We start from the raw sequence: 23944 nt of genomic DNA, 5'->3' as shown, positions 1-23944 counted from the left end.
AATAAATTTTTGGACATTTTTGGAAAATGAGGGTGGGAAGAAAAGTTCTAATATTATAGAATATTATAGGAATAAAGTCCAAATATTATGGGAATAAAGTCATAATATTGCGAAAAAAAAAAAAACTACAATGATTATTTAAGAAAAACCTAGAAATATTTTGAAAAAAAAAACAAAAACCTAACAGCAATAAATGGGGAAAAAAAGGCCGATGTTCATATTAATAATTGGCTTTTTCACTTCGACCACAAAGCTGATATGCAAATTTTCTTGAAATACATATAGCATATCTTACAAAATATCAAAGTGGTCTTTGCATCCTTTCATTTTTCAGTATGTGACCCTTGCTGGAAAAAGTTTGGACACCCCTGACATATGCATATATACAGGATATTGCTTCTCTTTGGCCCTTCTTCCGGGTTCTTTGAACTGCGTTGCTATTGGAGAAGTAGTCAATGATCACACAATTTAAAAGGTTTTCAAATTGTATTAAAAAAAGGGGATTACTGTATATTTGGTTACAGCGATGGACTCCAGCATCAATGAAAAAGAGCCCTGCGTCAAAGTATGCAAACTCAATATAGCAATTGCCGCGTCCCTCTAGAAAGTGAAAGTTAAGTTTGTGTAGAAGTGAGAGTTAATCCTGTGTGAGTGAGAACCATGCATCTATTGTGTATCTCCCAAAGGGTTTCCATGTGTTGTACAACTCTGACAGTGTTAAGAGGGTGTGTGCATAGGTGTGTCAAGAAGACCTTCTACGAGGGGCTATTAATCAACCTACAGGTGCAATCATAATATCTAACTTAATAAAAAAAAAATAATGCTGCAACACAGTTCACACACATGGAGGACGTGCGGAACCGATGTATTCTTAACTGTCATGCAAGTGGAAAAACAAGTTCACTGCTGCGTTACCATGTTAAATAAAACTAAATAAGATTACTCACCGTTTGCTAACGCCCAACGTAGGCGTTGCAAACACTAATAACTGTTGTGTAAGTTTAGCTAACCGCTGTATAGTAAAATTTATAGTGCTAAGCTTGTTGTCAAACACTTCAAGGAACTGGACAAATATTGAAGATGACATCATCTCGACTACTAGGAAATAAAAGCCACAACAAACGTCAATAACAACTCTACCAGCCAAATTCAACAATATCAAGAAACGCATTTAATTGATTGATTATCAACAATAAACTCTTGCTCAATTTATGTAACAATAACGTGTGACAGTCAACATGATGTAAAAGTGAATGAATTCTAATCAGTAATAGGCACAGAGAAGGGGTTGGATTAAATAAGATATTATAATTATTACACTTTCAGTCTAATAGCTTCCCATAGAGGCCTTTACAACACACACATACACACAGCACAGAGTTGCACAACACTTTACATACGATTGATGGAAAAATACTTGGAGAAGAGGTAGACACACATACTGTAGATGCATCGCTCTCACTCACACAAGTTTAACTTTCACTTCTACAAAAACTTAACGTTCATTTCCTAGAGGGGCGCGGCAACTGCTACATACAGAGTTGTCCCTCACTCCATGATCGCCGTTTCGCAGTTGAATATGATATGCATTTCTAAGCAAATTGTACATATTCATGGCCAAAATTAAGCATTCTGAAGCATATAAATGGCTAAATGAACGAAGATATAAGGCATTCAAAAGATGCATCGGTGACTTGTTGTGTGCTCCTTTCAGAAGCGAAGCCTGGGAAGTGACGTGTGTGACTGAGTGTTTGCAGCAGGTTAGCAGTGTAGAGACCGGCTGACAGCAGCTCCTGTGTGAATGTTCACTGCATGTGTTCTCTGCTTGTTATGTATCAAAATGTACCTGAAATATCCCTAATTTCTTGTGAGTAGTACAGTATATGTCTACTATATTGGGTAATACAAGTGTAAAGGTGACTATAGGGATGTTATTTCATGTCTACAGGGCTCTAATAATGCTGAAAACGCTATTTAGAAAGTCATAAATAGTTTTTCTATGCTGGAAAATGTACCCACGTGATGTTCCTTAATGTAACTTGTTAAGCATGTCTGAAACAAACAAAGAAATAAAGCATACCATACCATAATGGCATCACAAAAAAAGCCAAAAAGAGTTCAACCTTCAGGGAGTTTATATCGCTACAGTACATACTGTATCACAACAGTGTCATTTGAGTTGAGGTTTCGTTTTGATGTATATAACAGGGGGGGACATGAGAGAAGGAAGTGTGTGTAGGTACAGTAAGTGTCTGAGGAAGATGAAGTTACAACACACTTCATGATCATACCTGTCAACCCTCCCGTTTGCCCTGAGGAACTCCCGTATTTTGCACTTTTTTCCCCGTCGCTCTCTCCTGTTTAAAAAGTTTCCAGTATATTTACCATATTTTAACTTTTAGCAAAAAAACCCCCAAAAAAACAACCCTTGTCTTGTATCGACAAACAGGGACGGCCACGTGTAACAATATCTCAGCTCTTTGTTGTTCTAACGGCACCACTGTTGTACTTACTCGTAACTCAGACATCAGCATACCCTCATCCGGTTCCGGTCTAGAGTGCCAAGCCTTCTGGGTAATGTTGTATGCAAACATTTACCAACACAACACTGCGGGTGTCGACGGGGATGGGTAGTCGGGTCTTTCCCTTATTTTCCAATGCATAATGTTGCCAGGTATGTTCATGATACAACTGCGTTGTGATGCGGCAGACTGTGATGAGACTTCAAGGCTTGTATGTCATTGTGCGCCTCCAGCCAGCGCACAGAGGGGGTGAGGAAGGAGGCAAATGTTTCACTTGAGTGTTGTGTAACTCTTCTCTTGTTGGTTGTCAAGCAATTGGGCAATTGACTCATGGCTCCACAGTCATAGCGACACACACACTACACACAGAGGAAATCCAATCACTTAAATGTGACGGTGTCACATTAACAAGGACACTTCACTTCCTCTCATTCCTCCCCCATCCATCTCCTGTCCTTACACTCTCCCCCACTCCAACCACAGTTTCCTCCCATCCCTCCCCTTGCACACTTCATCAGTGGTTCTTGAATCATTGTGGGGTTTTTTTGTCTGAAGAATAAGAAGAGACAGTAGAGAAAGGTCAGCATGAGTTCAACCTGTTTGTTGTTTTGTATGCTAGTGTATGCACATGTGCTAGTGCTGTCTTCCCCGGGCCAAATTCGCCCTGATTGCTGTCTTAGTAACCACATTTTCTGGCAGTGTGTGTCAACAAATGTGAGAGCTGTTTTATTTGTTGTTTAACTCAGGGGTGTCCAAAGTGCAGCCCGGGGGCCATTTGTGGTACGCATCCGTTTTTTTATTGGCCCGCGGCACGTTGTAAAAAATGTAATCTAATAAGAAAACTAAAAAAAAAAAACAGCAGCAGCAAAAATCAGCAGTAACTTTACATGGATAAAGTCGAAATATTAGGAGAAAGAGGGATAATTTTGTGAGAATTCTGAGGAAAAATAACATTTTTGTAGCACAAATTTGAAATGTTAAAGAAAAAAAGAAATTTGTTTTTAAAGTTGTAATATTATGAAAACAAACAACAAATAGACATTATGGGAAAATTTGGTTGCAGAAAAAAATCATGTGACAAAATAAAGTCAAAATATTATAGGAATAAAGTCTAGAATATTATACTGTTTAATATATAATCTAATAATATTATATAATAACTACTAGAAGAAAATCTCTTACGAGCCGTGTAGACATGAAATAACACGCCTATAGTCACCTTTACACTATTCATTGTTTACACCACATTGCAACTCTTATGCTGGAGGGACTCGAGATGGCCGCTAGCTGGCAAGCCAGTGAGCTAGCCTCGAATTTATGCCTTCTAAACTTAAGAAGCCAAAAACTTACCACTTCCACACAGGGTGGGAGGAAAACTTTACTTTTTTTCATTGTATCATGTCGGACATGCCATGGCTGACTTCATGAAGTGTTCAAGTAATGTAATGTAAGATAATGTCTCAATGTTTTGTGTCATTACTGCTGCCTAGTGACCAGAATACTACATACTGTATCACTTGTATTTCAATATGTATTGACGAATAATAAACCACAGTCTACCACGTAACAGCAATCATTTATTCATTCACTCATTTCTGAAAAACTAGGATATAGCGAGGGAGTGGTAATCGAACTGTGATATTGCGAGGGACGACTGTAATCCATTCCAGACACCCAAATATATTTTTGGAGAGAATTTTAGAGAAAACAATTATAGTTTTACATGCAGAAAACAATGCAAAAATAATAATAAATAAGGAATGGTAATGCACAGGGTGCTTTATTTGGGCACTGGATTTCGCCGAACAATACGGTGCAAGACTAGTTTGTTACGTGCAAAACTTTACGAAAACCGGGGCAAAAGTTTGATTAACATTTTCGACAAAACCCCAATCATATGGAAACGTATGAAAACCGATGTTTGACTGTACATTACATTTTACAGTTTAGCCAACCAGTCGAGACAGACAGAGCCTGGGGGTCTGTTTGAGATTTCTTCCCTTGAGGGAGTTCGCCCTTACCTTTCCTTGCAGGTCTCTGTCCTGGCTGTTCAGTACATTAATGTATGATCATAGTGACGATAGGTCATTAATAAAAGGAAAACAATGTATTCAACTATGGTGACACCTACTTTTATTCACTATTGTATTGTTATTATTTAGTCAGATGTTGGTATTTATATTATTATGTCATGTTCAAAGTTCCTACAATTAAAGAGAATTAAAAAGAAAGTTTGTACTGTGACAAGGATCTGTGTTGCCAACTACAGTGCAATGAATACAACATGCACTTTAAAGTCTGCTGGGCACCCACCACATACTCTACGACAACTGATGGTCCCTTCACCTTTCACCTTGCCTATGGTCCATGTGAGAGCAAAGTGCCTGCATCGACAGGAGTTGTGACAGTGGAAGCTTTCCACACAATTACTAGCTAATCTGCTCTTCTCATTAACTCAAACATCAACGTGTGGCACGGTGAGCACCCCCTCACAGAAATAATACGCCTGTGGCCTTGCCTACTCCTCAAAAAATAAATATATTTGCTGCAACGCATTTAGTTTTCTGCTTCGCCCTAGACTCTGTTTACTCTCTCGCCGTACTGAACTACACAGCAGGAAGTAAAAATCAATTAATCGTTTTATTTATTTTTCTTAAGCTGCTGCGCCTCTCCCTGAAGGCCAACACCACACTCTGAATGCATGTAGGTTATATTAGACTATCGCCATGTCAGCTCTATAATACACAGATCCGATGGCGATAAGTGAATTTCTGCTAAGTAGGATTCAATATTAATAAATGGAATATTTTCGTTGTGAGTGCATAGAAAACCTGTTTATGACTGTCTAGCTACAATCTTTATCATTATTAGAGCCCTGGAGACACGAAATAACAGCCCTATATTCACCTTTACACTCCTATTATTCTTTGTTTAAACCACATTGCTCAACTGTAATGCGCAGGTGACAGGATCACTGCAGGGACTCAAGAGACGGCCATGGCTTTAAAGATTAACAAGCCGGCGAGCTAACTAGTTAGCCTCCAATTTATTCACTGTATTCTAAACTTAAGAAAGGGTTTAAAAAGTAGCAGGAAGAAGGACAAAGATGCCAAAAACGGTAAATGCAGTTTTCTGTTAAATATAGTAGATGATGTCATTATTCCTTCTGATTTTATTGATCCGTGAGGAAGGAAGCAGGCGACCCAAAAGACAAAGCTCACAGTTGACAACTTGAGAGGGTCAACAGGCAGTAAGGTCATTTTGTGTGTGTGTGTGTGTGTGTGTGTGTGTGTGTATGTAGTCACCTTAGACCAGACAAGAAGGGCGGTATCAGTGCAATGACCTTGCATGTGTGTTTGTCAAGTGGCTTCATGGCTAAGCTGTTGTTGGGTGTATTACTTATTAACCCACACAGTCTCCACGCGAGACAGACACAACATAGACCCTAAAAAAAGAGGAGCACATGGCATCGTCATCATGAAGGCCCCGGTAGCTTTGCAGTGCAGTGTGTTTTCATTCACATTATCAAGCGTGACACTTTAGTGGCCATCACCAATGTGCTTTATTGCGGTTCTTATGCCACCATGCAGAGCAGATGACAAGTCATTCCCCTCATCACACTGAAAATATGGATCTGTCCTCACTTCATGCCTCGTGTTCATTTCCGCTACTCAATGGGCCTTTTAACCCTCACACTCCTTTGCTCTCTTACTCTCTCACACACACACACACACACGCACACACAGCACTTCGTGCAGTTAACAAATACAGATGCAGTACATGATTCTTGAAAACGTAGCAGTAGTCACTCAGGGTTTATTCACTGCATTATGGGATTAGAGAGTAGCACAGGTTTTGTACATGTTTGCATGTGCGAAAGGCTATATGTTGCTAGAGAAAGAGAACATCCAGGTTCAGTCAAAGTGACCTCTCCCTTTCCAGTTCCTAACACACCATCATCCCTGATTAATCCCCTGCATAATTCATCATAGAATCCAGCATACCATATGATCATTTGGAAAAATGAATGAAGTGTAATTATAAGACTTATTTGTTCGCATTGTGCAGAATTTCTGTTTATTTTAAAGGAAGTGGTTTTAAAGTACTATTACTCGTCATAACTTACACTGTTTCCTCTGTGACCCCCTCTCTAACCCCCCCACCCCCCCACCCCACCCCTGATGTGTCAGGCCATCTCTGGTGTCTATTTTTAGAGCAGCTCAGGGTGAGCCCCAACATTACCATCTTTTCAGCGTTCACCACCAACAAGCTACTCACTTGTGAAATGCGAGGCTGTTGTCTGTTTAACAATTTGGTTGGCTTACGTAACAATTACATAACATTAGTCGGTCCCATTCACATTTCTTAGAGGAAGCTCGGGCCCTGCACAAGCAGTTTAGTTTCATGAAACGACAGAGAGCATGAAGGAGGTGCTTGAGCTGATATTTTGACCCTCTCGCTGAGCTAAATGAGACAATATTAATGTTAGACACAGCTGTACGACCACAATAACAAACATGCTGTCAAACTGACAGTAATACATCTGACAGTGTCAATCAAAACTGAGCATTATTTTATTTTTTTTGCGATGACAGTGTTGAATTTGTGTGTGATCTAAACACATTGTTTGGTTTGAACACAGCAGAACTAATTTTGAGGTGATGGTTAGGTTTTGAGCAGTTAGTTTCTGATGATACGACCATACTGTGTTTAATTGTGGGGCAGGGAGGATGCTCCCATTTGGCCTTAAAGTGCTCATGTCACCCAAAAACATGTTCATCTTATTTTCGCCATGAAAAATAACACTGAAAGGCATATTTCCAGTGTTAGATGTGTGCAAATTTGTGCAACTTTCATACTTTTTGTCACAAGACGAAGGACAAAGTGACAGTTTGTCGAGAAATCACCCGTAGACACAACGCCCATGGACTACATAGTTGTCCCTCGCAATAATGAATTAATTACTAAATGATTGCTGTAGACTATGGTCTATTATTAGTCAAAACATATTGAAATACAAGTGTTATGTAGTATTCTGGTCACTAGGTGGCAGTAATGACACAAAACAACATTACATTACATGATATTACCTGAACACTGCATGAAGTCATGAAGTCAGCCATGGCATGTCCCACATGATAGAGTGAAAAAAGCTCTCCTCCCATTCAATGTGGAAATGGTAAGTTTTTGGCTTCTTTGGTTTCAGACTGGTTAGCTCGCTAGCTTGTTAGCTTTCCAGCTAGCAGCCATCTGGAGTCCCTGCAATGTGGTGTAAACAATGAATATTAGTAGTGGAAAGGTGACGATAGTGGTGTTATTTCATGTCTAGAGGGCATGTTAAAAAGCGCATTTAGAAAGTCATACACAGGTTTTCTATGCTCTAACTATAAAAATATTCAATTTATTAACGTTGAGTCCTGTATCGCGGAAATTCATTTATCGTGGTCGGCTCTGGAGCCAATTAACCGCTATAATCGAGGGATGACTGTATTGTTTCTATATTGTTGTGGTGCGGTTTTGGTTGAATTTCTGTTGTTTGTTACATACGTATGTTTTGATTTTATGCCCACTCGTTGTGTGGAAGGCTTTTGCTTGAACGCTGTTCCAAAAGACGCAATTCGCCACGTCAGATTCTTCGGTATTGTATTTAAGCACATTTTGAGGAAAGTTGTTTTGATACTTCACCTCAGATAAAGGAATGTTTGGGACTGAATGTGTAATAGCGGAGAGTGCTTCTACCGTCACCTGTGCAGACTCTTTCTTTGAGCCAAACTAGGGAAAACACAAGCACTGACACAGATGCATGTAAACAAAAACCCAGAAGGCGTTTGAATGTGGCAAAGCATGCCGAGGTGGCAGTAAGTAAATCCACATTTTTCTACAAGATACATTCTACAAATCTTTGAATAATATTTGTTTTCATGCCAAACCGAGTGGGCACCGCTGAGCCAACGTCTCTTTAAATCTCACCCCTGTGCTTTTATGCTCGGCTGAGATAACCGCATTCAGAATAAGTCTGTACTGGTGCAATAATTTCATTACTTTTTAAATGTGTTATTTACCAATAAGGCCAAATAAGAAACGCTGGGAAATTTGTTCCATGGTAAGCTTAAGTGCCCTTCTAAGCTGCCTTCAACAAAAGGACCGCGTTTGTACAATTCTTATAGACCGTCTGACTGTCTTTTCTTTCATTGCTGGGTAACATGCTGCTGCAATGCTGCATGCTCTCATCTGACAATGTAAATCCCCGCACATTCACAGCCCCACAAATATGCGGATTTATGGACTAAAAAAAAAGATTTTTTTTTGTTTCATGGTTTTTGCTGAAAACACATCTCATTCGCCCTAAGTTGGTAATAATTTATAAATATGTAATAACGCAGGTAAAATGTACAGCATGCATGTACCACCGTTAAAAAAGCCCACCATTTTTACGTGTTTATGTCTTCATGTTCGTCAAACGTCATTGTTTGGCAGTCCTTGAATGCAAACATGTTTGCGAGCTGTGACTGGCTACATGTTCTGATGTGTTCATTGATCATCTCCATTATCAGAAATGCGTTTAGTGAGTGCGTGAGGCATGTTAAGGGCATTTTGCTTGTCAGCTTCCGTCGCTAGTGAACAATGACAATTGAAGTGAGAGGGTTCTGGAGCGCAACAGTCACTTTTATGGCAAATGTTGAGCGGAAAGCGGAGGAGCAGGAGGGTTTGGAAATTTTTTTAGACATTTTTATGGACATATCAATTACTTGTAGATTTACGGCATTCGCTGGTAGGCGTGGAATGGAACTCCTGTGAAAAGCGGGCATCTACGGTCTAACATGCTATGGCAGTGCGTAGCGAGAGAGAAAGAAAGAGTGAAAGAGCGATTTACCAACACTGACGTGTGCCTATATGACACCCCCCACCTCCTTAGTCGCTGTATTGATGGATGACGGCATGCATGCGAGCAAACGACGTGAGGGGATGAATGGATGGACGGGGAGGGCAGAGGGAGGGGTGACATCAGCACACAGTCTCTCTCCCGCCGACCAATCGCCTCTCATCTGGCTACCCGTTGTCCCCGCCACCCCCCACCTCACCCTTGTTGCTACGGCAGCTGCAGCATCCCGCCATTGTTTGGGGTCGGTAGTAATGCGGCGCGGTGCGTTCGTGTGTGTTAATGGAGGCTACGATCCAGCACACGTGATCACCACTTACTATGCCATCTCCCCTCCCTCCTCCTCATCCGTCATCTCTCCCTTCCTTACTCACCCAGTCTTTTCCACAAGCATAACCAACATATCCAGTTAATGCACCATACAAGGTCAATCAAAATCCCATCGGGATACACAAACAGGATTTCAGGGAGTTTATGAGCAATCATAGTGACACGCACTTGCAATTTCCCAGTGCTTTAAAAGTGATTTATGTCTCCCTGACGTCAGCGTGTCTCATCATCTCCGAGGGTCAATGAAAGCAGCACAGCTCAGCCACGCAGCATTGGCGGCATCATGAAAATGTTTAATCTTTCAAAAGAACGCTGCATTAACCCTCCAAAAGAGCTCCACTAAGGACTTCTGAGCCTCTTACAGTCAGTTTCTTTTAGTGTTAAGATGAGTGTCTAATAAGCTGCCTGATTATACAAAACTATATACAGTTTTCGTTATTAATGCGCTCCAAAGAATCCGTCGAAAACCAAATCGGTGTTGGATGGAGAGCCGCACGGACACCACTTTTGTGTTTTGCTACGACGTCTTTCTTGAATTAATAGTGTTTCTCACCTTCCTCATCAAAGCGCCGGCACTTGCAACTTTCCATAGTGGTTTATTCTGCAGCCGGACGCAATCAAATAAACAGACTTGTGGTGTACCTGTGTTAGTTGGCAATGGACAACAGAGTCAACCGGTGATGATGTCACAGAGGGGCCACAGAGCTGGGGGACAGTGACTTTTTGGTCCACTGGGCACCGGGTCTTAAAAAGACAATAGAAATCACAGAAATTAATGTCACTGAATTCAAATGTCTAAAATTCTCTTAAAATGGTATAAAATGCCTTTAAAATAAAGACATGCTTGACAGTGACATCCAGGTGGGTGTTGAGGGCAGACTCACAGGCACATTTTGTAATCAAGGCACAGTTGGACTCACACAGTGTATTCTAACACGACAAGACTGGGTCACACCCACGTGTGGGATTCTTTATTTGGGACCTCCATTCCACAAAATGACATGCGGGCAAACAGACTCATTTGTAAGGTGCAAAGTTTGGCCGTACGATAACTGTTAATTGATAATGGTTTCCATCAAAAAACAAATCCTACAAAAACTGGTCTCTCCACTTTGCTGAGGTTATACAATTTGTAACTGAACCAACATTTCTGGGGGAAAAATGCCTGCTAAAGCCACAAAACAACTTCACATTCTGAGACACTGTCAAGCACGATGTAAATATTATGCACGAGACTCTGTTCAGAGAGAAACAAAGCCTACTTTCAAATTTTGTTCCTTCTTTGGCATTTTAGGGACACCAAAAAAAGAACCGACCTCAACTCAGCTACCAACAAAGTGAAGGCAGGATTGTTTTATCCATTTTACACATTGGCTATGCAGGTATGAGATGGTTTTCCTGTTTTGCAGTCCTTATCACGGTGGTTAACGTCTTTTTAACTTGTATGGCAGATAACAATGTTAAAAGGTTACTGTAAAACATGAACTGCTCTGAAATTGTTTAGAAAGCTGAACAAATCCAATGGATTGTAGTCAATTTCCGAGCTTCAGCTGTACTTAAATGACAAAGTTGTATCCACTTCAAATCACGTACGCTATTATTACCCACACTATATTATATCTAGTTTAACTTTCTGCTAATTTGGAGTTTCCAATGAGGAGGCTTTCACGGGTCATATGTTGTGTTTTTAAAAGAAAGCAAACAAAGAATATGTGTGTGATGTGTATGCAAGCCTGTTGTGTACAAACAAACCAAGAAGTGTAAGCCTTTTCTCTCCCTCTCATCTGCTGCACTCTTTGGTCTGATCACCATGGAAATGAGATCAACATGCAAATGCCGAAGCACGCTCACTAAGGCTGGCTGATAGAAGATGCAAATTGCTTTTCTGCTTGTAGGATTACACACACACACAGGCAGGTGCACACGTATATACATACACATGTACGTGCGCACACATACGTAAGCACTCCCACCCTCAATATTGCACACAAGCACACTTAAATGAAATGTAGGTGAACTAGTAGATGTAATACTGGAAGCCCAAATATTCACATAAAAACATATAAAAAGATGTGTTAACAGTCTCATTTTGCATCAAATTTGGAGATTTAGTCCAATTTAAACCTTTTTTAGCACCACGATAGGCTAATGCATAGTTTAGTCATTATTTTCTTAATACAAATGCCAACTTTTGATGCTTAGATTTACATCCTTATATTTACCACTCAGAGAATTGTATTGTCTGCACCATCTAATGAGATTCCATACAAGACTTTATAATAATGTCCAGGTTTGATTGACACTGTCCAAGAGTTATTAATTTCAAAATAGAATTAGAATAGCAGTGGAGCTGTTTCTAATAATTTGGTTATCTTATTAAGCTAGAAAAGTTAGAAACCATACACTTCCACACCACTGCAATCTACAACCACAACAGCAAACGTGTTCTTAACTTACTGAGTCGAATAAAAGACAGTTTGCTCTTCCCTATAAAATCATGGCAAACCAGCGGATTATGCCAAACCACTCATCGAGCGAGAGCTTTTCTTCCTGATGCACACGCGTGACAGAAAAAACAACTCGAAAACGTTTACTTAAAAGGTCTTACATTGGAGTCATAATAAAGTAATACCTCTCTGAAAGTGTGAATCAAAACCATCAGCGTTATGTTTGTTTGAAAAGAGTGTTTTCATAGTAGAAGTGTGTTGTTGACGTGACAGGTGTCAAAGTCCACAGTGCAATCCAATCTCCTTCTCCATCCACTGCTTCATTGATGTGTTGCGTTTTATGAATGGACAGCAGGGGAGGAAGGGGCGCGAGACTGCTCGGCCTGTGATTGGAGAAATATGATGACGTCACCTCCGCCGTGACGCCATGCTCCTCATTCATAAAAAAAGGAAAAGAGGAGAAACAATCGTGGAGAGAAACACCGAGTGAGAGAAAGGGGGAGGTCGCGGTAACAATGAGCTCCACGGGAGGCGAGATGATCGCATAGAGGAGCGCAGCGTCGTTGGGGGGGGCGGGCATCCACGCGGGATCCGTCCGCGCGCAAACACACACCGGAGGCGAGAAGCCACAGCGAGTCAAGTCCGCAGAAGAACCCCCAGCACGAGTGACGCGCCATGGAGGAGCTGTGCGAGATGGACTGCACGGTGCTCAAGCGGCTCCTGAAGGAGGACGGCGCCCGGTGCCTTCTGCTCGACTGCCGCTCCTTCCTCGCCTTCAGCGCGGGACACATCCGAGGGGCCGTCAACGCCCGATGCAACACTATCGTCCGCCGCAGGGCCAAGGGCTCCGTGCTCAGCCTGGATCAGGTCCTAGCCGGGGACGATGAGGTTCGGGCCCGCCTTCGCTCCGGGATGTACTCGGCCGTGGTGCTGTACGACGAGAGGACGCCGGACACGGACACGGTAAAGGAGGACAGCACGGTGAGCCTGGTGCTCCATGCACTGTGCAGGGACTCCGCCACCACGCACATCTACTTTCTCAAAGGTGAGGACACGACTAGTGCCTTTCCATGAAATAATGCAGCCTTGTACTTCATACCACAGCATTATTACGAAACTTACGCTCCTTACACATTTCTCCAGTAGTCATTTTGATTACCCCTATTACACGATAGCCGAGTACTACTTTGTCTTTTAACGACAATAATCCATGCAGTATTGTTAAATTAAATAATATCTAGCAAATGTTACAATAAGAAAAATGATACTGTAGACGTACAGTATCCAATGTAGCTGTATCCCTCATTTTTATATATTTATGTCAAGATATCTGATAAAGTAGAGGTCATTTTTGTAAATACTAATGAACAAATATATAGCATCATTTAAAAAAAAAAGAAATCTGACAGTCAGTCATAGTCCTACAGTATACATATTTAACAGATATACAAAGTGTAATTGTACGTTTGAACACATTCAGTCCTCATTATTTATTTGTAGTTTATATTTATGTATATAGTATGATTTTGCTGAATTTATATATTAATACCCACTCAGTCTCATTTTTGTCATATTTAACACCCGAGATATGCGATACTGCTTGTGAGGCAGCTCGTTAGCGTTTAAGGTGCCGGAGTTTGTCTTTTTTGGAATAATCCACGCAAACACACACACACTGGCATCATTCACACACAGACCAATGGCTATGGGCTGAGCGCATGAGGTAATGCCGTTGCATTGATGCTACACAAAACCAGAGGGACTTCCATGCAGGATGCGCTCACACTTCTGTAACAGGATGCTTTGGGTAAATGACAGAAGGGAAGCAGTAACATGTAAAATTCTAATTTGATTTAACCGCCCATATGCTACATTTAGACTGTGGAGCTTTCAAAGGCCTTAAAGCTCAGGACGGTATACTGTACTGCATGTATACACGTGTGTGTGTCTTTTCTAAAGACGACATTTTACAGTTAATCTGATTGGATTTGGGTGCAGGGTGCCGTGGTCAGTTTCCAGATGTATAGAGGATAAAAAAAAAGCAAAGGGATGATGAAATTGTTTCAAATCCACTGCAGTCTGTCAGAATCATTTAGACAAGATTTTATGACGGGAGAAACTGCTGGTACCATCCTGTCTGTAGCCGTAGACGTGCGATCAACAGAATATCCGTCTTGTTTTCAGGTGGCTACGACAGGTTTTTCACCGAGTACCCCGAGTTTTGTTTGAAGACGAAATCCCTGCCGTCCCTCACGAGCCAGTCCAGCGTCGAATCATCATGCTCGTCCTGCGGAACACCGCACCACGACCAGGTAAAAGGCCCAAAGTTGTTCCTTCCAACTAGAGCTGCAACAATTACTCGATGAAACCGTATTTAATTGATTCTCCACAACTATTGCGGTATTTGATTCATCATTTTTTGATTTCTAAATTTAAATATTCTCTGATTTCAGCCTGTCAAATGTGAATATTTTTTAATTTCCTGAGTCATCCATGAAAGCAGACTTATTATCTTTGTGTTTTAGGTAAAGCAATATATTCACACACAGCAGCTTTGACTTTGGAACACAGCGATTACCCTTTTTGCCTCTTTTCTGAAATGTTGGGGACCAAGCCACCAACTCTTTGTCTTTTGTTGATATTGATTTGGTCCGTCTAGGGAAGGGGTGTCCAAATTGCGGCTTCGAGGCCATTTGCAGCCCGCGGCTCATTTTGTACTGGTTGATGACACATAGTAGAAATGAAACTGAATTAATAAACAACAGCAAAAATGGGAAAAGTAGCACAAAAAAAAGGCACAATGTGAACAGAAAAAGCTGAAATGTTGATACTAATAACTCAAAATAACATATACTGTAGCTGTCTTCAACGTTTTTTCTGCGATTGGCTGGCGACCAGTCCAGGGTGTACCACGCCTCTTGCTCAAAGTCAGCTGGGATAGTCTACAGCTTACCTTTGCGACCCTAGTGGGGACAAGCAGCATAGAAAACAAATGGATGGATATAATGTTTTTTTTACCAAATTAATTTTTTTTTACAAAATTTAAAAAAGTATATACAAATATGAAAAATAATTTTATACTAGTAATTAAAATAATAATAATATACTGTATAAATGATAGTATGTGGCTACTTGAATCCTTTCATTTCTGCGTATGTGGCCCCCAGTGGAAAAGGTTTGGACACCCCTGGTCTGGCTGATTACTCGATTAATCGAAACAAGCTTCATATTAGTCAACTAAGAAAGAAAAAAAGATGCAGCCCTACTTTCAACTGGAAATTGAATTTCCCTCAGCAATGCATGCATGTGCCTAGAGATGGTGTCACTGTGGGTTAGTTGATACATCACAGCAGCAGTCCAGCCTATGATAACAAATAGTCGATGGTGGTTGGTTGAGCATAGACCTCGGCAAAGGTCAAATAGTTTTAAACATGTCTAGCTGACTTATTTGATCGAGGAATAAGACATGCCAGGTGATCATTTTCACATTTTTTCCACAATAAGCTTTTTGAACTGCAGTTCCAGCTGCTGAATCTGCTGCAGGTCACTGGCCCACTTCGCCCGACGCAAGTGGATCTGCGTCCAAAACGTGTTTTTTTTTCTTCTTTGAAGCATAACTAAGTTAGTCGTCTTGCTTTCCAACTACCAACCGTCAACCAAACACAAGCTTTTTGTGTTTTTAATGACGATGAAAAACTCTGTTTACGCACATCTACCAGTACTTGAACAAACTATCCAGTTGAGTTCCTGAAGTGGCAGTTTGAATTGAGTTCAAACGCAGCAGCAGCTGTTGGCTATTTGCTTTGCTCAAGGGCATCTCAACTGCTGTTTGCGTTTCCGCAGTCATTCCAAGTGAATTTGGGAATGTAAACCATGCAGACACAAACCTCGGAGCTGTAGAGACGCGTCATAAAGCGTCTTCTAAATTTAGTTGTTGCTGTTGTTCCACTGAGGTATCAGTCTTATGACAGCACGGGCCCTGGCCACACTCCGCCACTTATTCTCCCCGCTTCCGTCACTTCCTGTGACCCCCGGTGGCCTTGTTTAGTTCGTCTGTGGCGATTTCACGCAACTCTCCAAGTCACATGCGGCTCTGCTTCATTTCCCCTGGAAGCCAAGCGGAACAAGTTGAGACAATCGGGCCTCTGTGTGTTTTGGGAGAAAAGAGATAGTCATTGGCCACGCTGTCAGGTGGACTTCTGCGAACACTTCCTGTCGACTAGATGAGCTAGTTTAGCTCCCCCTCCTCCTGCTCACATTACATCTCTTAGCAGTATTGATCACTTCCTGACTCTGGCAGGACGAGGTCGTCAGCTGTGACAAAAACGAAAACAACCCTCGTCGATAGGCACCACTGATCCACTGAACAGGAAAAAAAAAAAAAACTCTTCCGCTTTGAAACGATGTAGATTATGCTGAATTTTGTTGTGAAATATAACACTTAAATACCGGTAAAATTTTAAAATCATATTATTTAATTTAAATGTGACTTTTGTTTCTGCTATTTTTACTGATTGAGATGAGTCACACGGTTCTGCTACTTGTGACTTTTCATTATTATTATTATTATTATTATTATTATTATTTATAATATTATTATCATTGACACTCTTTTACAGGCTTTTTTTATTGTTATTGTTTAGGATGACTCTATGGCCTCTTAGTCCATTTTAACCACCCACTTAAGGTACCAAATCTAGCTAAAATGGCAAGAATCAAATATTGTTTGTAGAAAAAAACAACATGAAAGGTAGTACTTGGCATTTTAATGCAGTCAGCTAATAATAATTATTATTATCGACTGATATTGACATCAAAATAAAATATGTGTTCATATTGGTGATGGTGGTATACGGTGCTCCACACAACAACAAGCTCAGTATTTCCACAGTGTGGAATTACTTCCAAGTTTTGCCTTTTGGATTGTAAATATGCAATTTGCAAAGAAAGCGCTGGTTATGCGAGGCGGGAGGAAGGCGTCTTCCTTTAATACTTCTAAGCTAATATGTGTCCTTCGTGCTGACTGAGCCCAGTTTATAATTTCACTGATTGTATTCGTCCAGCGATTCATGTTCATGTACAGGATGTTTGTGGCACATAGTGTAATAATGTAGCTATAATCAGAGAAAATAAGGTATATTAGATAACAGACTCATATGTTAGCGGTTCCTTGTTTCTTTCTGTGCAGCGGTGGCTGTTGTCTCATCAATGTACTTTAATGGCGGCTTTAAATGGCCTTACACTCGTACTACCAAATAGAGTAGACATAGTAGCAGTACATAAGCCATTTAAGATGTAAATGAAACTCCTGCTTGTGTGTGTCACAGTAAATGTGTTCCCTAGAGGGCCTGAGTGGTGGGCGGACATATGGAGGTTTAGAGTTGAGTTTTAGCTTGTCGTGGGTTATGGCCTCAACAGCAGCCCGTGTTATTATTACGATTATTGTGTTATTATTACCGTAATGAGGGACGAGGGAAGAGCTACTGCCTGTATCGGTATCTGAAATGAAATATCAGTAAATCGGATATCAAGAAGCCAATTTTGAGCATCTCTACTAATGACAGAATAGAACGTATATTCAGTGATGAACCTTTTAATAATCAAGCTAATATGTTTACTGCTTTTCGCAAAACTGCGCTCGCCAGCCAGCTTTATTGCAGTTGCAGACATATTCCTAATAAGCGGAACGGGCTTGGCCCATCCACATAATTCAGGCATTTTTCCTCAAATGCTGCGTTGAAAACATGCTGACATTTTTCCACTATGTGTGACCATCAATCTAAACGTACCCGGTGAACCTTCCACTAGTCGTAACCGCTGGGACTAATGTGATTAGACAAATATTTAAGTGGAGTCACTCTTGTACTGGAGTTGTCCGCACACACAGAGGTCTTTGTGTTCATCACGGAGGATGTTTTTCTCTCGGTAGTGTTTATTAGGGTTAAAGGTACAATACGGGGTTGTTCGACCTTGAAATGACAGCTTTAAAATTACTCTGATGCCGTGCAGTAAGGAGAATAGTTGTCAGTGTCATTGCCTACGTGAATGCTGTGTTAATGTTACTCCTCACTTGTACCAAATTCCTCGGTTTGCTTACAGCAAATACTTAAAAGGCTGTAAGTTTTACGTCAGACACATAGAGGGAGCCCTGGAGCAATTTTTCTTTCCAACTACTGAATAAAGAAATTCAATTTGAAAAATAAGTACTCACAATTCCATCTTCTCCAGGGTGGACCCGTTGAGATCCTCCCGTTCCTCTACTTGGGTAGTGCCCTCCACGCCTCCAAAAAGGAATTTCTGGATGCCATCGGAATCTCGGCGCTGCTCAACGTGTCATCCGACTGTCCCAACCACTTTGAGGGCACGTACCAGTACAAGTGCATCCCTGTGGAGGACAACCACAAAGAAGACATCAGCTGCTGGTTTCTGGAGGCCATTGAGTTCATCGGTGAGTAAGTGTGTGTGTTTCTGTTCTAGGTTATTTTTAAGTCAAAGATTTGTTGTTGTGCTGTAGGTGGCAGCAGTGCACAATTTAAACCACCACATACAGTGCCCTGATTTGTTACTATGCTTTCGTTAATCGCGTTTAATTAGTTCCAAACCAGACCGTGATAAGGGAATTTCCACAAAGTAGGATTCCTTATTTATAAATGGAATATTTGCATAGTTGGAGCAAAGAAATCTTGTTTACGACATTCTAAATACAGGTTTTAACATTGTTAGAGCCCTCTAGACATGAAATAACACCCCTATAGTCACTTTTATACTCCTATTACACAATACAGTAGACATAATAAGACATAGTATGATGCATAAATAAGACTCGCATGCTTGCATTAAGAGAGTTCCTTATTGTTCTACGGTGGCTGTTGTCTCATCAATTTAACATTTCTGACACCTAGTGACTAGTGTAGAATTCTACATATCATCACAATGTCCGAAATGCTTAATTTAGGCAAGAAACGTGTAAGATTTGTTTAAATGTGCATATTTGTGGCCTAATAATTCATCCTATTTTACCTCAGTTTGATGGAAGCTAAGTGTAGCATAGCGATGGGCATTTTGAACACAAGATACCTACAAATCGGAGCTTTCTGTCTCACTGTGGACTCCCACCTGATCTGTAACTGTGTGATAGAGTGTATGGTATGTGAAAAGCACAAACAGTTGACGTCTCCTTCGTCCTTCGAAAAGAGGACAACAATGCGCCAAAATCAAATACCAAATAGTGGCATTAGAAATAAAAATATCCTTGCAGTGATTTGTGTGATTGGTGTATATGAGCTTTGCATATGTATGACGTGTGTGTGTGTGTGTAGGTGCTGGTATGTCAGTTAGCTGCTGTGGGAGCAGATAGTGACTCATCCACTGTTACCGAGTGAACAGACGCTGTGCCGGAGTTACCTGGAATCACAGTTAGCACAAACAATCACAATCTTCCATTGGAACGGCTTGAAACGTGCCAGAGAATGCAATTTAAAAAAAAATGCAATTCATTAGTGAGGAAGAGCAAATGAAGCCGGCTCATTATTCAATTTGGGGCTTTTAATATCCTGCAGGAAGCATATGAAAAGTGACTGTCCAGGCCAGCGATGCCAACTGATGCTGTCAGGGGAAATGCACTTTTCTGTAAACACTTTAATCAGACTATTATCTAAATTGTTTTATTGGCTGTAACCGAGTAGGAGAGAACGTGTAAATACAGCGAAAAGACAGAAATGGCGCAAGGGAGGAAGTGTGAAAGAGGCAGCCGGATGACTCAAATATCTACACTATGTGTTGGTTGCTTCAATGTGATTTACCAGTTTGGCTGCTATAAATACACCGTGTTTTAATCTACTGGTGACAAAGTGTTACAGGTTTTATCTCTCCGTGGAAAACAATGCTCACTAATAGGAACAGCAGCTAAAAAGCTAAAGTGTCTTCTTATAAACGTCTATCCAGCACAAAAACAACTTTATTGTGCATTTTTTTTTTCAGTTATAGTTTTTAGCCAGTCGTGAATCCTAGAAGAGATTTTTTTTTTGCTTTTTTTTCCCTCCCCAACCACGTGCATGGGAGGGCTTTGTAATACGTACAGCGCAAAGAATATGCTAAATGCGGCATTCAGAAAAACAGTGTGCTTGAACGCCTCCTCGGTGGAGGTACAGAGTCGCTCGTCGTGCTTTGTGCGTTCTATGAACAAATAAACTACCCTCACGCACGCGTCATGTCATGTTTTAACCTCGCGAGCTCTTGTGGCCCCCCCCTAGCCCGTCGTGTCCCAAGTCTAAGAGAACTGCTACCTACAGCATCTATCCACCGTCCATTCTAACAGTTAAACTGCATATCAAGAAAAAAAGGAGGTCAAACGGACTAGTTTTGTTCGGCACGCTGTTTGGCCGTACGATAATCGAGAGAGTGCACGAAAACCGAGACATTTTTTTGGCAATCATTTTCGTCAAAAACCGAATCGTGTGAAAACCGAGGTCCCGCTGGTACTTATTGTCGTATTTATTTGTGTTGCCGCTCTTGTGTTCGTTTGTAAAAACATCATCTGACCGTTGGCCCGTCTCTCTCTGCCCAGACTCAGTGCGGGACTCCAGCGGGAGGGTCCTGGTCCACTGTCAAGCGGGCATCTCTCGCTCTGCCACCATCTGCCTGGCCTACCTGATGAAGAGGAAGCGCGTGCGCCTGGATGAGGCCTTTGAGTTTGTGCGGCGGCGCCGCAGCATCATCTCGCCCAACTTCAGCTTCATGGGCCAGCTGCTGCAGTTCGAGTCGCAGCTCCTGGCCACTTCGTGCGCCGCAGAGGCCGCCGCCACGGCCAGCCCCTTGCTGGGACCCAAGTCATCCACGGGCGCTGCGTCAGCGACGGGGACGCCCACCTCGCCGTTCATCTTCAACTTCCCCGTGTCGGTGGTGAACCCCGCCTACCTGCACCACAACCCCATCACCACGTCACCTGGCTGCTGATGGCCGCTGATGGCGCTCCCCTGAAAGCGAGCACAGACACGAGGGACAGCGGGCGTGGTATATACATGCTTCCAGGGTGGGGGTCAGAGGTCACTGGTGGTGCCTGATCCGAACCCTCAGAAACCAGCTCCTCCTTCTAACTGACCAAAAATAGACTTTAAAGGAGTTTGTGTGTGTGTGTGTGTGTGTGTGTGTTGGACCTGAGGCGACACAACAACACACTCATGACTAACAAGTGAATAAGCTCAGTTGCCTGTTGCCATGGAGACCGCAGGTCTTTAAGGAGAGGAGATGGACGCAGGAAGGAAGCAGGAATTTTAAGCACCCGCTCCTTCCTCCTTTGGCGCTCCTCCTGCTGCCACACAAAGGACACGGATGGTGTGTGTGTGTGTGCGTGTGTGTGTGTGTGTGTGGTGGTGGTGGTTGTTAGGGGGGTGGCGATAGAAAGCAGGGGCCTCCTCAGTGACAGGTGCTCTGCTGTCGGGCCGACCGGAGTTTCCTGTCTGTCCTCTTCCTCTCTCACTTACACACACACGCAAACAGACCTTCCTCTCATCTCCTTTTATGTTCCTCCTCTTCATCTCATCTCTGCCTCTCATCTTCACCGCATCCTCGTCTCAGATCTTCATCTTCCTCTCTTCCCTGACAAGGCAACACAAATAAAATGAGTAAAGTGAGGAGGAGAAAAGGCCAGGAAAGCCCTGCTTACCTTTCCACCGTGGCACTTACGCATGCATAGCATCTCCACCTTTTTGGGCTGAAAGGTACTTGCACCGCTGACGTAGATGCACATACAGGCACCATTTTTAAACTTCACTCATTTTGAAAAACTTAGAACAGGGGTGTCCAAACTGTTTTTTTTTTTTGCAATTAAACAAGAAAATTAATAAAAACAGCAACAGTTACAAAAATCTTACAAGGAATCTTGCAAGGAAAAAAGTCAATTTTACAAGAATAAAATCGGAATATTATGCGAAAAGAATGTAATTTTAGAAGCATAAAGTTAAAATAGTACAGGAAATTTATTGAAAATTTAAATATGAATGTATTTAATTCTCATATGAAATACAAATTAAATAGGATTTTTAAATTTAGTTTGGGAAATAGTTATTACCAGAAAAAGTTATTACCCCTAACCCTAACAGTTATTACCAGAATAAAGTCAAAATATTATGGGATTAAAGTCATAATATTACAAGAAAAAGAACATTTACAAGAAGAAAACTGAAATATTTGAAAAATTAAAAAAAGAAAGAAAAAGCGCAAAGCATTGGAATGTTTGGAATCACATTTGAATAATACATTTTTTCACCGATATCACTAAGGTGAGATCTTCTTGGCGTATCTTTTCTTAAGTTGACCAAAACGTAAACTATCTAAGTGGCCCCCGCATCCTTTGATTTTTTTTTGTATGCAGCCTTTGCTGGAAAAACTTTGGACACCCCTGACTTAGATGCTAAAATGTGCAAAATCGTCCTTTTAAGATGTGGCTGCCTTCTGTGTAACGACACAGCAACACACTGTCATCTTTTCCTCAACACAACGGAGAAATATAACCAGAAATCGCATTCTTGGCAAACTCAGGTGGTTCGTTTCAACATTAAGCTACTAAATATACTATTTTTTTTTTTTTTTTTTTTTTAAAGCAGCTCACTTCAAATTTTTCCATTTTGGAAGAAACTTTTTAGCCCATGAATGCATTTATATTATTTTTCCATAAGGAAGGTCTGTTTCCACACACACACACACACACGAGTCCCTGCAATACTGAACTTGAATAAGACAAGACTAGAAGTGATCTTTTGAAACTGGGCTGACCATACACATCCTCACACACTCACAAAGTACATGTTCCTCTTAAAGATTGTTCACCACACCTATTTCTGTAGCACTTTGAAGTGATGCAATACTGTACTTTACATGTAACGATTCATTTCCTCATCATAGTGAGTGTAATAATATGGAAGGAGAGATGGACAGCGAGATCCAATCAGTCAAAAAAAAAAAGAAAAAATTGCAATACTTTGTGTGTTTTCTCTTTCTACAGTCTTTGTCTGCTCAATGCTGTTTAACCATCACGGCAATATAAAACCTTCACTTAGACGTGTGTGTGTATACATAAAAAAAAAAACTTTCCTTAAATTTTATTGTGTGGAATGAATGACATGTGCATTTATTTATTACGAAAAACCACTGTTGAATAAAACCTGTTCTTATTTAAGCGGTGTGTTTTCTTTGCCTCAAAAGGTGGGCCAAACACAAAAGAACGGATATTGTAAATATCATGCAGTTAATAATAGCTGTATATCCCGGGGAAAACAAAGACTTGAGATAAAGCAATGAGACAACAAGGAGTGAATGACAAACTCCACGTTATTTATTTTTTAAATATAACATTTGTATTATGGAAATTAGTATCATGAAGTACTAATCACACATTTTAAATATATCAAAGGGAAAAAACAATGCAGGCTTGTCTTTTTTCATAAAATTTGAATAATTAAAAAGAAAAAACATTAATTTTCAATAATTATCATGAATTTTACTAACGAGAGCTCACTCCGCCAAAACTAAATGAGCAAGATGAGCAATTTTAATTTAACTTTAATACGTTTTTCTCAACTGAATTGTAGGTTGACAGCGCCGCCCTGTGGCCGCACGGTACACTTTAATACAGCTTGTTTCTAGCCATGCTTCGCTGCTGCTAAATATCAACATATAAGCACAGCTTTAAACCTGCCTTCAGATATCCATTCACATTCGTATTATCTTTATTATTCTATTCTACAGAAGTGTTGGCCCCAAGCGAC

General features: G+C 41.0%; 1 protein-coding gene across 1 annotated transcript; it reads left to right on the top strand.

Moving 5' to 3' along the window:
• The first annotated feature begins 12636 nt into the window (after positions 1-12636).
• On the top strand, positions 12637-22779 carry dusp4 (dual specificity phosphatase 4). The gene is made up of 4 exons (XM_054756408.1): positions 12637-13224; positions 14364-14491; positions 18408-18627; positions 20746-22779. The coding sequence occupies exons 1-4, from the start codon at positions 12855-12857 to the stop codon at positions 21132-21134; spliced, it is 1107 nt and encodes a 368-aa protein (XP_054612383.1). The 5' UTR covers positions 12637-12854; the 3' UTR covers positions 21135-22779.
• The last annotated feature ends 1165 nt before the right edge of the window (positions 22780-23944 follow it).

The sequence above is a fragment of the Dunckerocampus dactyliophorus genome, chromosome 17 (genome assembly GCF_027744805.1).
Source record: "Dunckerocampus dactyliophorus isolate RoL2022-P2 chromosome 17, RoL_Ddac_1.1, whole genome shotgun sequence".
In the NCBI taxonomy this organism is placed as follows: Eukaryota; Metazoa; Chordata; class Actinopteri; order Syngnathiformes; family Syngnathidae; genus Dunckerocampus; species Dunckerocampus dactyliophorus.
Note: the sequence above shows the minus strand (reverse complement) of the source record. Positions and strands in the feature narration are given on the sequence as shown.

Bases quoted from the DNA above. Each gene is read 5' to 3' on its own strand.
- dusp4 (XM_054756408.1), top strand. From the start codon at position 12,855: ATGGAGGAGCTGTGCGAGATGGACTGCACGGTGCTCAAGCGGCTCCTG. The intron at 13,225-14,363 runs GTGAGGACACGA...TCTTGTTTTCAG, and splicing joins GCACATCTACTTTCTCAAAG to GTGGCTACGACAGGTTTTTC. The intron at 14,492-18,407 runs GTAAAAGGCCCA...CATCTTCTCCAG, and splicing joins GAACACCGCACCACGACCAG to GGTGGACCCGTTGAGATCCT.